Source organism: Podarcis liolepis, assembly GCF_965112155.1.
Source record: "Podarcis liolepis genome assembly, chromosome: 10".
NCBI lineage: Eukaryota > Metazoa > Chordata > Lepidosauria > Squamata > Lacertidae > Podarcis > Podarcis liolepis.
In genome coordinates, this window is record NC_139562.1 from 35,836,543 (window position 1) to 35,853,181 (window position 16,639).

The window sequence follows — 16,639 nt, forward strand, 5'->3', positions numbered from 1 at the left end:
TCAATTTCTCCTGACTTTGTAGTTTAAACTTATCTCCATCCTGTTCTAAAATTTCCCAATACTTCGGCCATCCGACCTCCATATTGAGTTTCTTCACTGCTTTAGCCTCCACTGGTGACACCCATCTAGGGGTTTTGTTTTCCAATAGATCAAGGCAGCCCATTCTCCACCCCTCTGAGACCTTAACACTGGATGATAAAGCAGTTAAGTTTCTGAACTCCATTTGATCTCACTTGCCATGTTCTTTCCATGGAGGTACTTAAATCTGTTTTATTGTATGTAAGCCACCCTGAACGTTCTTAATTGAAGTTTTATTTTTTTAAATAATGGCAACATCACTTTCCCACTGTTTTGGAAATTCATATTATCTGAATTCTGCCATATTTGTTACTTAAATTACCTTGTCTACAGAACCCTGAGTGGCTAACAACAAACAAGTATGAAATAGCAATAGGATTTAAGACCTGAAAGTGCTACATAAATGTTCAAGGTCCTTTACATGTATCACCTAGTTGTAATCGTTAACAGTTCTGTAGGGTAAGTCGGTGGTATTCTTTATGGCAGCATAAACACTATCCCCCCCCCCCATGCATTGCAGAATAATAAAAGTACCAACAGGCACAAAAGCAACTTAATCAGATATAAAAACAACTTAGTCAGAAATTGCCTAAGTTAAGAGCAGTTCAGTGAGAGCAACAACATATACTTACATAATCCAGTGCCCAAAAGACACATCTGAATTAATGATTAATAGTTAGCCCAACTACAAACGACTCTTGTTCAGGTTGCTGAAGTCTAAAGGTTGTTAAATTGCCATGGTTGACTAGTGCTGATTTTGTAGCTGGGATTGCAGTAGCTCGTAGAAGTAATAAATTGTAGATCACATCTCTGCAGCTTGTCCCATCTTCTTGATAACAGTGTGCAGTGGCATGTATGGTTTGCTAAACATGCTGGCTGCTATAAGTGGTGCCAAAGGCTGAGAATCATGAGATGTCTCCAAAGGTAGCATCTACTACTGGGGACATAAGTAGTTGGGGATGGAACAGCAGAGAGAAGACTGGAGTCCCAGAGGCTATTACATTTGTCCCTTTGTGATGAAAAGTGGAGAGCTGGCATGCAGTCTCTTCCACTTTCAAACTAGTAATGTACATAGCATGTAAGAAGACACCCACCAGCTCTGACTTTGATGGTGAATGACATTCTCGTGCTCACGGACTTATTTCTGGTGCACATGCAGAACCCAGCTCCAGTGCTGCCATTTTTTGTCTTGATTTTTGAGATTTTTCGCCTTGCCAGATGGTTCTGCAGAACCTTCAACATGGCTTATAACAAGCATGGTAAACCTTTCACCATTGCTTTTGCCTAGCTGGAGTGTGTCCTTCAACTATGATAATTCCTCTTGCTCAGGTGGATTGAGAGGGTGTGTGTGAGAGAGAGAGAGGGGGGGGGGCTTAAATGCAGCCAGCTCCGCAAGGTCAGCAAATATATTTGCCCGCTATTGTCAGTGTGGCCCCCTGAAGACTTCCTCCAAGGCGGGGTGGGGGGGAATAACTCTTAAGCTAAAAAGAATCCACATCCCTGACTTGCAATCTATGAATAAAAACAATAAAGTGCAGTGGTACCTTGGTTTGCATACGTCTTGGTTTGCATACGTTTTGGATTACAAACACGTCAAACCCAGAAGTACATGTCTCGGTTTGCAACCTTTCTTTGGATTACAACCCCCCTTTTTTTTGGATTAAGAACAAATTTTTTTGGAGGCCCCATTGGCGAAACAGGTTACAACCTGTTTGGGTTTACAAACTGACCTCCGGAACTGATTATGGTTGTAAACCAAGGTACCACTGTAATGGATAAAGGCAGTAGAGCCATATTGGCTATCAGGAAGCAGCATAAAATGTCAACTGCTGCTTAAATAACAATTTTTTGGAAGGGTCCATGGGTCAGGTTCAATCATGCCCCCTGCCCCCAATGAAAAACATCTGAAGCATCTTCCTAAAACTGAAAACAGCTTGTTTGCCGAACTTATCAGGAGATGAAGTTCTATAATGAACTTAGTAGGGCAAGGTTGGAGCATGGATGTGGGAGTGCACTGAGTCCGGAATAAATGCCAATGTGTACATAGCTTCATCTTTTCCCGTTTCCTCATTGCTTTGTTGTGATAGGGGTGTGTCACCCGTGTGTGTGTGTGTGTGTGTGTGTGTGTGTGTGATTTGATACTTGGCTTAAATACACATGCTTGTTTGCAGAGTGAGGGAACTTTCGGGTGGGTGTGTAGCTTTTTGGCCTTTTCTGATTGGGACAGTGGAATTCAGTCAGGTGGCATGTGCTGCAGATTGCACACCTATGCGGTGCTCACACCAACCCTCCGCAGTGGAGGGACAAGCCCAGGCGGAGGACAAGCATGCCAAGGTACACGGTGCATGTCCGAGGGGAATGGCTTGCCGTGCCTTGCCGAAGTGGCGCAAGCACAGTGAGGTGGCTGGGGAAAGAAGCCGTCAGGCGTTACATGAAAAACAAGCCTGACAATGGAGGCTTTGGTTCTGTGGAGGAAGTACAATTCTACGTCCGCCGTTGCAAAGGCCTTGGATTGCTGGATCAGGACGATACTTTGGAAGATGCCCTCGAGGACAATGAATTTGTGGAAGTTGGTAAGTAAGCGGAAGACAAGTTGCAATGTTTGCACATATTAAGGAGAAGTTCATAAAGGGAAACACTTGGCAGGAAACAATGAAAATGTTTTGATATTGTGATGGGAAGTCTCTCCAAATACCATCAATGTCCGGAGGGGACTAGCATGCATTTTAAGTGTGCAGTATTCCAGTTATTTTCACAAGGGTTGCTTAGAGTGCTGTTTCCATTTTCCATGTTGGTAGGCTGAAAGAAAACTCCACATGTATCCAGATATACTTTGGACTTAAACTGGGATGTCTTCTGCATCTCATTAACTGTAACATCCCAGACTTTGACTACAGCAAATAGAGGAAGAAAAGAAGCATTTGCTTCCATTTTGTGCTGTGTTATTCCTCCTCGTTTCCAACTCACTGCCATACGTAAATTAGTTGATAGGGTCTTTGAAGCAGTAGCTTGTGGGTCTTTTGGCTTCTGCTGTAAATAATCAGACACCCCCACTGATATGGATCATATAGTAGATTGATCACATCCAGGCCTCATTGATATGCTGCTTACATACTGGAGTTGCTGGTTGGAAATCAGAAGTGCAAAGAGACTCAGGAAGCTGCCTCACACCAAGTCGGACACTTGGCTCATCTTGCCAGGATTGTCTACACCGACCAGCAGCTACTCTTTGGAGTGTCAGGCAGTTCCCAGTCCTACTTTGAGATGCCAGGGATTAAATCTGAGACCTTTTGGCATGTAGAGCAGATGGTTTCCCAGAGTACCACTGAGCCACAGCTTCTCATGTGAGAAAATGGAATAAAGGTGTTTAGGAGAGATTCCAAATGCTTAGCAAAATACACTTCTGATTACAGGGATAGCCTGTGAAAGCATAACTACGCTGGCCACAGAATAAACAAAATGTCATTGATGGTTGTCTCTCTTTCCTTTCAGTGATACAAGGAGATGTAATGTCCCCAGACTTCATTCCATCACAGCCTGAGGGTGTTCATTTGTATCCTTGTTAAAAATGTGGTGGTGGTCTATTGTTTTTCTGAGGCCTCATAAGTCGAGGGAACTTAGTTTTCGCATGTTGTCTCTCCTATACCCGCAAATGTGGACTGAAATCTAAATGATCTTGTATTACATTATATATTTTCCTATGCTGTGCTTCAGATATAGTAAATATCGAGAACCAGAACAGGTATGGAGCAAGAGTAACTTATGAAGAACTGGTGTTTGAATTATGTCTTTCCCTGTCCTTAATTCTCCTCCCTATGTGTTAAGTTCTAAGTCTGCTATATATACTATGCTAAATGCTATGTGCCTGTACTCCTATTTAACACAATGGGATTTGCTTCTGAGAAAACATTAACAGGCTTGTGCTGCACAATAAATAGTAACGAAATAGAACTTAAAAAAAAAATCAATTCTGTAATGCAACATGCAACATAGTCACAGATTTTTGAAGTGCTGAAAAAAATTAACTGCAATAGTTCTTTTAAACACTTATATGAAAATGTGATATTCCCATTGTAGCAACACTGACTGTACAGAGACATAAATACTGTGTCCACATAGCACAACTGGTTATTTACGTTTATCCATGTCGTATTCTCTTATTCTAACGCTGTTCTTTTATACAGTATATTTATTTAGATGGGAACCATTTGACAACACAGGATTTAGTCAATTTAGGAAAGGGGCTGTATAAGATTAAGGTGAGTACTGGAAAGATTATAACTCTAAAATACCCAGGGGTGGAATTTAGATGATTTTAGACCCTGGACCTTTGCCCCACTTCCTCTTTTAGCCAGCCCTGTTGTATCTGGGGCCCCCTCTGTGTGTTTTCCTGGGTGGGGCCCTAGACCTCTGCCCAAATGTCCTACAGTGACAGCACCCCTGTAGATACTTTATTTGCATTTTAGCTCGAAATAAAAATATATATAAAGACAATTTTATTTCTAGTTAACCCCTGAAGCTGAAACTAAAGTCAGAGAATCAAGAGATGTTATTGAAAGTATTCTAAAGGAACAGAGAGGTAACCATTAATTACTTTATTTTATAAATTGGGTGTGAGCAGTTGGGAGTACTGCAATATATGTAAAAGTGATTACATATATTCAATTGCAATTTTTTTTAATTTAAAAAATGCAAGTAAAGCATTTGTTTTATCATTCTCCTTTCAGTTGTCTATGGAATTACTACAGGTTTTGGGAAGTTTGCACGAACTGTTATTCCAAACAGCAAGCTATGGTATGTCTCTTTTTTAAATTTACAAAAGAAACCTATAGAAAATGCAGCCAAACAGATTCTAACATGTTTTATTTAGTGAGGTTACTTTCCATTGGTTAAACGTTCTGTCTACAATTTTATTTGTTCTGTTTTTGCAAGAAATTTAAAACTTTGCCTGCAGTTGGAACTAATTGTATTGTGTGTTTTTCCCCTTTCTTTCTCTCTCCCTCTGAGGGAACTTCAAGTGAATTTGGTTCGGTCACATTCTGCAGGTAAGGAAGAGCAGATCTTCCAGTTGCTTTCCTCCGATTTATTCTAGGCTATACTGAGGTGGTTGTTTATCCTTGCAGGTGTTGGGAAGCCTTTGATTCCAGAGAGATCTCGTATGCTCTTAGCTCTAAGGATCAATGTCTTAGCAAAAGGATACAGTGGAATATCACTGGAAACTCTTCATCAAGTCATTGAAGCATTTAACGGTAACGTAATCTGTGCTATGCCACATTTTTGCAGGGTTCAGCTTTCAGTGCAATAGGCATAATTTTGAAAGGGGATGAAGCTCCCATCAAAAAACCAATTTTGTCTCTTTGTGCCCAAAAAATGCAGCAACTTTCCCATTGGTACCTAGAACTGTGCAAAGAGAGGTGGTGACATCCTGCACCTTGCAGTTTAACCTGCACCTGCAGCTTCTAAAGAAAGATTGATTTCAGAATATACTTTCCAATAGAAGCAAGGCCTATGCAATGTGCTGTGGACTGTCTCCTTGAAAGGGGCAGTGCCATTTGGGATACTGGTGGTCAATAGAGTGTTGTAGCTATGAAAGGCAACGGGCAAGTTTGGTTTGCATAAGGCACTCCTTCAGGTCACTAGGAGTAAAGCTCACTGCTAAATTTCAAGGGGCAGGGTGAATTATGGTATGTGTATTTGTGTAACCAAGGTCTGCTTCTCCCTCACCCTCTTGTTCTTATAGCATCCTGCCTGCCCTACATTCCTGAGCAAGGGACTGTTGGAGCCAGTGGAGACTTAGCACCTCTTTCCCATCTTGCTCTGGGACTCATAGGAGAAGGGAAGATGTGGTCTCCAAAGAGTGGATGGGCTGATGCAAAATATGTAAGAGACAATGCTCTGCTGGTTCCTTTTGGTTTGCTGAAGCATTCGTGAGAACGGTGGAAGGTGAAGAGGGGTGTTTCGTTCTGATGCTTTGCAGATTAATGATTTGTAATAAATTTAGGCTTCTTACAATGCAATCTTATAAGTAAATATAGGATCTCAGTCCTAGATTTTAATGGGGGAAAGTTATTGACCAATTATAACAGATGTGCAACAGGGAGACATATGAGGGCTTTGTGTCACAAACTGAATGTTCATAACTTATTTTTAATGTGTGTATGAGTGGCACGTGACCATCCACACACTGTCCACTGCCCCGCCTCCCACAAAGTCTTAGAGCTTTCATAGCTTGTCCACTTTTTCTTTGATGGAATGTTTCTAAGCTGTATTTTCTGCCCTTTCCCTTCAACCACTACTCCCCACTTTCAACTTACTTTCTTCCATTCTGGGCATGGGCAATGGCATTTCTGTACCTTTGTACCATTTAATTCCCACCCCCTCCCAAAGGAAGAGTGCAAGAGCAAAAATTTGATTGGGATTGCATCCAGTCTCTTGGTATTCTAAGTCTAACGTTACTGATCAGCATGTATGGAGAACTGCAAGCTGAAGAACTGGAACCAGACAGCAGTAGAAATAATCTATCCAGAATGTCTTGCTGGCTTTGTAGCATGATGGGAGTGGCAAGGTGCCCTTCTGTTGTTCAGTGACAGTGACTGAGTGCTGCTCATGATTTTCTGGTAGCATGAGCAATGTCTACCATGGTTTTTAATATAGATGTCGTAACCCATAGACAAAGCAAAGGATTTGTGTATTCTTAGCATGCAAATGCCGGAACTTTTCTGAAGCCGAAATGTTCTGCCAGCCAAGGGTCTGTTAACTTCAAATGGTTTCAAGTGATGAACATAAATGAATTCTGATATATGAATTCTGATAAATGAATTCTGATATATCAGAAATGAATTCTGATAGCAACTGTGGTAATGTTTCCTTATAAGCATGTCCCACTGATTTAACTGGGACACACTGCCAAGTGAGCATGCACAGAATTGCAGCTCAGAAGGAAACACGGGGTCATGTTTTTAATTAATTTTTATGCTGATAAGGCGATATAGGGAGAGGCTTCCTAAAATGAATATGTTGTTTCCGGTGCAAACTAGAGGAACTACATGAGCCTGAAAGGGCATGTTAAAAGAATGCAGAAGTGGGATTCCATGTATGGAACTGAAACTACTACTAATTTAAACCATTAGTTTTTTTTTAAACTATGGGTGTTGAAACATCCTTGAAGCCACTTCTTCAATTCTGTTCGGGCATCTTCCTTCTCAGTAGAGTAGTTAAAAATATTTATGGGGTAACAAAAGATGAGCCCAATAAGTTTGTTACTGATACTGTTTTACAGGTGCTGGAAGCTCATGGACTGAAACCAATTACACTGAAGCCCAAAGAGGTAATAAAATGCATAGAATCTCAGCAATAGTCCAGTAGGCGGAAGCATGTACTATGTAGCTAGACCATGTCATACGTACCCTCCAATATTCTTCTGATTAAAATTGGGATGCACATTTTTTTTGTGCCAAACGCACATGCGAGCCAGCTGGGGTTTCCCCGCCCCAGCCCCCTGTCTCCGTTACCAGCAGCAGCTCCTTCAGCGAGCCCCAAAGTGGCTCCTCCCCCTCCCCATTGCCATCCCTGTCTTTGTCTTCTCCTCCATCAGTGGTGATGGCCTGGCCTGCGCCACCAGCAGCTCCCTCTCTCTCCCACCCCATGGGCTCCAGCTCAGCCGCCTCCTTTCTCCTAAAAAATGTGGATCTTTCAGTGTCAAACTCTCGTGGGAGCCAGCTGTCTCTCAAGAGAGAGCAGCACCAAAAACGGGACATTATGGGATCTAATCAGAAACTGGGGTGGCTTCTATAATTCTGGGGTGTCCCAGTCAAATCAGGATGCTTTGACAGGTATCGTAATGGCGAAGGGAGCATTTCTAATTTGTACTGTTCGCTAGAAGGCACTTTTACGGTGAAGCGGCTTTAAGTCGGGAGAAGCTTTTTCACTCCAGTGGCCACAATTGTGGGTGAGGCCAGAGCAACGGATGTCAAGTTCATAAACTCCAAATGTCCCTATTTTCCAGGGACTGTGCCAGAATTACAAAAGCAATCCCAGCTTCTCATTTGATCCCGGAATGTCCCTATTTCCCCCCAGCCGTTGCTTGTGAGGGGAGAGAGGGGAAACGCATATGTCTTTATACAGAGAGAGTCTCTGAAAATTAATGCTTTTTGTTTCTTTGAAGGGCCTGGCTCTTATAAATGGGACGCAAATGATTACTTCTCTAGGATGTGAAGCAGTTGAAAGGGCCAGTGCAATTGCTAGACAAGCTGACATAGTGGCTGCCCTCACACTAGAAGTTTTGAAGGGCACAACAAGAGCCTTTGATACTGGTTAGTATTGCATTTTCTAAGGCTGCTAGGTCCCTTTTACAGAACATACTTAAATCTGGGGTTTTGGGTATTTGCTTTGTTGCTTCTCCCACATTTCTGTGATGATGTGATTCTGATCTTCACAGTGCCAGCAGAATTGTGACCGTAGGAACTACCAACGTCATTGCTTTTAGTGTCTGCTAACGCCCTATGGAAAACGGTTTAAGTGATCTATACTGCTTTAAAGCCTGGTCATATATACTAAGCTCCAACATCTCAATCTCCAAGTGTGGATTCTTAAGTAGCCAAAATGGTGCCATTCACACATTATAGCCAGGTACCAGTAGGCTTAGGAGAACCACAAAGTTTGTAGAACCATCCAAAACAATGTAAGCGAGAGAGACTGAGCATGCTCAGTGTCACTGAATGTTGCTGATATAGGCTGAGAGGCAAATAGAATGGAATACAGTGGTGCCCCGCAAGACGAATGCCTCGCAAGACGGAAAACCCGCTAGACAAAAGGGTTTTCCATTTTTGAGCTGCTTCGCAAGACAAATTTCCTTATGGGCTTGCTTCGCAAGACGAAAACGTCTTGCGAGTGTTCCGATTTTTTTTCACTCCCCCCCTTTTTCTAAGCCGCTAAGCCGCTAATAGCCTTTTAGCCGCTAAACCTCTAAGCCTTTAATAGCCGCTAATCCACTAAACCGCTAATAGCGCTAATCCGCTAAGCCACTAATAGGGTTGCTTCGCAAGATGAAAAAACTGCTAGACGAAGAGACTCGTGGAACGGATTATTTTCGTCTTGCGAGGCACCACTGTATACTGGAAAGGGCATGGCTGGCTAGAATCCTGGCCGGAATCACTCCACACTGTAGCATTTGCTGCAGATTTCACGTAACTATAGTCCCAGGCTTAATACACCTGTCCAAGTGTTGCTTGCGAAACTGTCCTTAATTTGAAGAGAGGGAATAAGTGTTGTGCTGTAACTCTCTATCTTTATTTTAAAACAGATATTCATGCACTGCGACCACATCGAGGGCAGATAGAGGTGGCTTTTCGATTCAGGTCACTTTTAGATTCTGATCACCATCCCTCTGAAATAGCAGGTGAATGGCCATTTTGGGTGATACATACTTGGCATATTTGCTTAGAAAAGAAGCTGGAACAATCTGATAATTTCATCTCGGTTTATTTTTAAAATGCTGTATCTAGCCCTCAAAAGTAAGTAAGAAAAAATAATTAAGTCCTGGATATAATTTGCTAAAAACCAAAGGAATGTCTTTTCTTCAGCTGGGTAATTGTTTCAGCCCCTTCCACATAGTTTTCAGCACTGGTCCAGTTACCAGAAAGGCTTTCCTTGAATTTTGTTTCCCCGTTTCTTACTAAAAAGTCCCAGATATTAAAAAAAATGAAATTGTTCATTAAATATATCCAACTGTCAGACTTCAGCCTGACAATATGCAAATCTCATTTCATTTTCTTTTTTAAATCTTGTTTTGTAAAACGTTTAAAACAAAATACACTGTAAGTGTAACATTTCACATTATCCAAGCATGTGATACTCCAGGGCAAATCTCATATTTTGACTTGGCGCTAGAGAGGTTTAGAATTAAAATAGTAACTTTGCTATGTTTTCTTCTTCTTTAAAATAATAGGTTTTCATTTTACTGTGTTGCAGAATCTCATCGATTTTGTGATAGAGTACAAGATGCATACACACTGCGTTGCTGCCCTCAGGTAAAGCTGAATGTAAACTTGGTTCTGACACGTGTAGCCAGGAACTCAGTTATCACTTCCACATGTAAAGAAAATGGTTCAAATCTGTCAGTGAGCTGAATTCTATTCTTCTTAACAAAAGTTAGAACCATGGAAGGCAAAGCTTGGAGGTCCCAGGAGCAGGACAGAAATAAAACTAGGTCTGTATTTAAAACAGTAATTTACAAAGATGCAAGATATGTGGCTAATATCTGAAATTTCTTTTAGGTTCATGGCGTTGCAAATGACACAATAGCATTTGTCAAGGACATAATCACCACAGAACTCAACAGTGCAACAGACAATCCTGTATCTTTTTTGCATAATTCTGCTGCCTGAGTCAAGTGTATGTTTCAAACCGTTCCACATGGACCTGTGGCTTTCATTGTTTCTGTAGGAGCTGTCAGGCAAAAGTGATCCTACATACTTGTGCATATAGGTTGTAAGTTTTAAAGCGTATCGTTCTTAACTTACCTGAGGCCTATCATCTTTAAAGCCCTAACCTAAACAGCTTAGGACAAACAAAATAAAAAAAATCCTTCCACTAGCACCTTTAGAGACCAACTAAGTTTTTTATTGGTATGAGCTTTCGTATGCATGACACTTCTTCAGATACATAGGCTACCTACCTGTAGCTTAGGACAAGGATACCTTAAGGACCATCTCTTCCCATGTGAGCCTATTTGCTCATTATGATCTACTGAGAGGTCTTCTCTATAACTTATTAGTATTGGAGTGCGATTGGCAGGAATGTGAGAGAATGTGCGGCCACACTTAGCCTTTGGAACTCGCTGCCTCAAGAAGCTTATATCAACTCCCTCTCTGGTCTTCCACTGTCCCATATGAACACCTTGTAGTTTGGTGGTCCAGATGAAAAATAAAGTATTTTGTTGACCCTCTGGAAATATATATATTCCTTATCATACTTTATTGGTTTAAAAACATCGTTTAAACATGTGCCTTTTTTGTAATGGAAAAGTAGAATAGAAATAATTCTAACAAATTCAATAATAAATGAATAACTTGGGCTTTGCTATGGCCAACCTCACTACTGCTGAAGCCTTAATGTGTTCCTTAAGATGGTTTTTGCTGAGAGGAAGGAGACAATTTCTGGAGGAAATTTCCATGGTGAATACCCTGCCAAGGTAGTTAACAACATTCCCCCCCTTTTTTTTTTTACTTTTTACAATTTAGGGCTTTAAAAACCATCACTAAAAACCAATATATATCTTTCAGGCTCTGGACTATCTTGCAATTGGGGTCCATGAACTTGCTGCGATTAGCGAAAGGAGGATCGAACGGCTCTGCAACCCATCCCTCAGTGAGTTGCCGCCATTTTTAGTCACAGAAGGAGGTCTGAACTCTGGATTCATGATTGCACACTGCACAGCAGCATCCTTGGGTGAGTACAAAATGGCTGAAGGGGCTGCCAGAGGGATTGAAAACACGGACCTCTCAATATCCCAGAGTTAATCTGCTGCTCTGACCAGTCTTCTTGCATTTCCCTCTCAGGTATTTGAGTCTTGGGCTATGTACACATGACCATTACACTTGGGGTGTGTCTCCTAATTCCTAAATACAGCATGAATCCAATTGCTGGAATAGCTAGGCCATTTCTAGAATGTCAAGGCATTTAAATAAATCACATGCAACCAGTACATTACAAGAAACTACAGGATAGCTCTAGATATTCCCTCATGTCCTGAGTAGGCAGATTCAAAATTTAGTGGAGGGAGCACACTGCAGCCAGAGTTAACAGTAATGTGTACATGGCCCAAGTCTCTGGTTTAAATCTCTTCTCTGCCCATTTATTCTCTAATTCATGGTCTTGGCCTCTCTCCCATTGGCAGCACAAGGATACCTTGCAGGGCTGCTGTCAGCATTACTGTGATAAACATTGCTGAGATAATGTATAGGAAGCTTTGAACATGTAAAAAGAACCCTGTTAGGTCAGACCCAGAAGCTGACCTGATCCAGGCAGATGCTTATGGGAAGCACAAATACAGGGCTTGTGTTGGTGTTCCTTCCATGCTGTCTTTCTCCTTGGCAGTGTGAGCGCTTTTGGAGTGTCCTCTACATTGGGGGGGAAAGAAGGTTTATGGATGCTATATATTGATATTACGCTGCTGATCTGCACAGAGTACTGTTACAAAAGCGTTTCAGGGATCCTCGTTTCCCTCACTGACGGCTGCTCAAAGTGGGGCATTGTTTACATCTGGGGTAGTCAACCTTTTTATACCTACCGCCCACTAATGCATCTTTCTTGATGGTAAAATTTCCTTACCGCCCACCAGTGCTCGATGGAAGGAGGATTCAGCTTGTGCCGTAGAACCCCCTACCGCCCACCTAGAATCTTGAAACGCCCACTAGTGGGCGGTAGGGACCAGATTGACAACCCACGGTTTACATGGTGGCTTGCCTCAGAGGCTACCATTTATTCAAACTGGACTTTTGCAGTTTCCGAGAACAAAGCCTTGTGCCACCCGTCTTCTGTGGATACTCTTTCAACCAGTGCCGCTACGGAGGACCACGTGTCCATGGGAGGATGGGCTGCGAGAAAAGCACTCAAAGTCATTGAGCACGTTGAACAAGGTAAAGTCATAGGCACAACTGGATATTAACTGTGGTCACATCTATGCTGCACACAGAAAGCATAGAGCTTCCCTCAAAGAATCCTGGGAACTGTGGTTTGTTAAGGGTGCTGGGAATTGTAGCTCTGTGGCAGATAAACTACAGTTCCCAGGATTGTTTGGGAGAAGCCATGTGCTTTAAATATGGTTTAAATGTATAGTGTGGATGTGACCAGTGTTTCATACTGTGTGTAAGCTTCATGGAAATCGATGGGAATTGCTTGCATTTTAAAAATACATTTGACTGGATTTCACACTTATACATAAATATATATATATTGCAGTTTATAAAAAAACACTGTAGAAATGAGATGAAGATGATAATAAGTAGGAACAAATATAAATTATAAATAACAAATAATTTCAGAAAATATTACAGAGGAACTGCTGTGGATTGTCAATAACAAGACATAATACTAAGAATTGCCTGCATTCTTTCATGCCAAAGTGTTTAGGGTCAGAATGGCAAGAGACTTAATGCAGACCCCAAAACTATTTAAGAGATCAGGAAAGGCACTGCAATACAAGAGAGTGGAGCAGCCTCCCTCGGTTGGCTTCTTGAGGGAAAGATAGATGAACGCAGAAATTGGTGTCAGTGCTGCTACATGTATTTTTAAGTGTGGGGCTCTAGTGGGTTTGGGGCATTTGGACTTCAACTCAGGCAACACAGTTTCTTAGACTGACACTGTAAGAAGTGATCCTGGTTCACTGTGCTTCATTGCATAGATCAGTGGTTTCAATCAGTGTGTTGTGGCACCCTAGGGTGCCGTGGGCAACACGGGCCTCTGTCCCTCTTTCCTTCCCTCCTTCCTTTGATGCTCTCTTGCATCTCTGTCTCCCAAAGGCTTGCCCAGCTCTCTGTTGCAGGAGCCCTGGCTACAAGCTCCGCAGGTGAATGGTGCCTCTGGGGCTGGCCAGGTTGCCAGGAGCTGCGGCGGCCTCAAAGTAAGCAAGCAAGCAGGCAGGCAAGCGAGGGAGCCCAGCCAGCCAATCCACCAGCCCTTGCTGTTGGGAATGGACAGACGAGTCCTAGGTCCCTGTGGCAGTAAGGCAAACTAATCTGACTTCTGAACTTAGGAAATCCAAGCCACAGGGAGAAGTTAATTCTTCCGCCTTTGATGCAGAACCTCACCTCCACCTTGGCATCACAATTCCTCTTTCCAAGGCTTTGAGTCCTGACTCAGTAAAACTGTTCTAGAATCTTTGCATGCTTTTCATGTCATGCTTATGGGTTTTATGTGTGTATAATTCATTCAAATGTGCATATATATCTGCACAGAGTGCCACAATATTAACACACTCCATAGGAAAGTAGATTTAAGTTTCTTTAGTCTTTTACTTGCATCTAGATTCATAGAACCATTTCAAATATAGGATTCTGCATTTCATATATCCAGTCAACCCATAGTAACAATGTGCGCATTTGATGGTGAGCACTAGTCCTAAGATCTCATCCTCATCTGTTTACATCGAATGTTTTAAAAATGACCAGAATTTGCCATGGTGTTTTATGTTGTTTTTGTTTACTAGTATTGGCTGTAGAACTCCTTGCAGCATGCCAGGGCATTGAGTTTCTACGCCCCCTGAGAACTACGACCCCATTGGAAAAAGTCTATGACCTTGTGCGCTCTGTTGTCAGGTATGTCAAACAAACACTTGCCCAGAGACGGTAACTTCTGAGAACATTGGCCAAACATTAACCACTTACCACCACTACTAGCAGATTTAGAAGTTGTTCAATTTGTCTCCTTTCAGGCCTTGGATGAAAGATCGCTTCATGGCCCCAGACATTGAGGCAGCTCACAGACTGCTTGTGGATCAGAAGGCAAGTGTTGATATTGGCAGCTAATGGAGTCTGATGAGGAGACTCCATGATTTTTAAAAGTTCCTCTGTGTGTTTAGCTACTTGCTGCATAATATGTGCCCTCATGCTTATGATTTATTCCAACATTCTATGAGGAAGGAAAACAATCTTGTACCAAGAAGACTTAATTTGCTATCTAGGAAAACAGGTTGGAGGAAACCATATATTTGACCCTTGTTCAGCACCACAAGTCTACCACCAAACATTTGAGTGATTGGGGTTAGAGAAGTAAATCATGCTTATCATAAAGTGAAAGACGGATTGTAGCTAGGCAAGCGAACCATGTTTATTTATTCCAGATATTTCTTTCCCACTATTCAAAGCAGCTCACAATCAAAGAAATTGAAAGCATACAATACAATAAATAATTAGCAGAACAATAAAGCCAAATATTAAGACCAGAGCCAGGTCAAATTAAAACAGCATCTAAAAAGCCTGGAAGAATAAAAGGTCTTCACCTGGGAACAAAAATAACAAAGCTTGGATTCAGGTGATTGGGGAGAATCTTCCTAAGACAGGGCAGAGGTGATTAAAAAGGACCAATCAAAGGTCACCCCCAATCTCACTGATGATGGCAAAGGGACTCAAAGAAGGACCTCTTAGGAAGTTTAACATCTGGGCAGGTTCATGTGGGAGCAAAGAGCCCTAAGACACAAAGGGCTTTAGAGGTCAAAGCCAACACTTCAAATTGTGCTTCTTAGTGGACTAGAAGCCTGGACAGTTGTGTTACAAATGACAAGTCATATTCTGTATGTCTGGCCATAGACTACATGGAATCCACAGCTGAATTAACATGTATGTCTGCAGGAGGCTTGAGCTTCTGACAGGAAGTTCATAATAAAGAAATGAGAATCTTGTTTTTGATCATTCTGTGTTAAGTGTGTTTTATTGTTCAAAAAGAACATGTTGCACGTGCTCAATCTGGCTAGTATACATATTACAAAGCCATCCCTCAGCATATCTGAGTCCTTGACAGTCTTCTAAGGCCAGGCACAGCCTCTGGATATATTTTTCTCAAGTATTAGTTCCAGCATGAGAAGGGGGTGGGTGGAAATGATAGCAGCCTCCTGTGCTGTGTTTGGTATTTGTTTGCTAAAGTGAGCCCACCATAAAATGCAGCTCCCTCTTCCCCTCCCTCCCCTATAGAGCTGGTCTTGTGTGTCCTTGTAGAGAGTGATGGAATGGAGTACGGAGGCAATGTACATTGGACACACATCAGTCCTCCTCAGAAACCACCATCTGGGCATACCCACAGGGCCTACTTTGTCCAGATGTTTGCACTGTACATTTCCACTGAAAGTAGGTTTTTTTGCTAACTTGCACCAATGGTTTTTAAGTATATGATTAGGATCATGTTTGAGAAATGTTATCTGCCAATCTTTTGCTTCTGACACTACTTTCTCTCTTCCTACCTGTAGGTTTGGGAAGTAGCTGAACCATACATTGAAAAATACAGAAGGGAGCACCTCCCTGAGTCCAGGCCAATCTCCCCTACTGCCTTTTCATTAGCAGCAAGTGAAAACGCCTCACGCTGTCGCCACCAACATCATCATAGCGACTCAGAAGAATTTGATTAAGAGTAAATGCTATCAGAAACGAACCCCAGTACTTCAGCTGATAGCAAAATCTGTGTGTTTTTAATAACTCCCGTATTCTGTACTTTATGCCAAAGGCCAAAAAATAAAAAGATTCCAAAGCCGAAAATATTCATGGGCATTGAGAAAGTGCCGTATCAGTTTGAATGATTTCACAATGGCTGAACTTTGTACAAAAACAAGGTGAATGTTAAATTTATCTGTAGCAAATGGGTGGATGCGACAAAACTTGTGCAGATGTGACTCATTTTGTGAGTTAAGTTAACCACACTAACATCAAACTATAATTTAGCCAACTAAAATTAGCTAGCTTTTTTTTTTAATTTATAAGAACAATAAATCTAATGTTGCAATCTTTACAGAGACTCCTCCTCTCCTTATTGCACTTATATCTCACCTTTTTCTCCAAGGGGCACAAGGTGGGAT

At 41.9% G+C, this 16,639-nt stretch overlaps 1 protein-coding gene across 1 annotated transcript; it reads left to right on the plus strand.

The window, feature by feature from the left end:
* The first annotated feature begins 2,257 nt into the window (after window positions 1–2,257).
* Window positions 2,258–16,324, plus strand: HAL (histidine ammonia-lyase). The gene is made up of 20 exons (XM_083462910.1): window positions 2,258–2,651; window positions 3,571–3,631; window positions 3,793–3,820; window positions 4,263–4,337; window positions 4,585–4,657; window positions 4,806–4,872; window positions 5,086–5,123; window positions 5,202–5,327; window positions 5,819–5,958; window positions 7,358–7,405; window positions 8,243–8,390; window positions 9,380–9,475; window positions 10,048–10,106; window positions 10,353–10,433; window positions 11,204–11,269; window positions 11,361–11,526; window positions 12,582–12,716; window positions 14,285–14,393; window positions 14,510–14,579; window positions 16,037–16,324. Exons 1-20 carry the CDS (start codon window positions 2,405–2,407, stop codon window positions 16,193–16,195), a joined length of 1,992 nt encoding a protein of 663 aa, XP_083319036.1. The 5' UTR covers window positions 2,258–2,404; the 3' UTR covers window positions 16,196–16,324.
* Window positions 16,325–16,639: the final 315 nt, after the last annotated feature.

Excerpts from the sequence above, each read along its gene's own strand:
- HAL (XM_083462910.1), top strand. The coding sequence starts at position 2,405 with ATGCCAAGGTACACGGTGCATGTCCGAGGGGAATGGCTTGCCGTGCCT. Across the intron at positions 14,394-14,509 it reads CTTGTGCGCTCTGTTGTCAG|GCCTTGGATGAAAGATCGCT; the intron begins GTATGTCAAACA and ends GTCTCCTTTCAG. Across the intron at positions 14,580-16,036 it reads GACTGCTTGTGGATCAGAAG|GTTTGGGAAGTAGCTGAACC; the intron begins GCAAGTGTTGAT and ends TCCTACCTGTAG.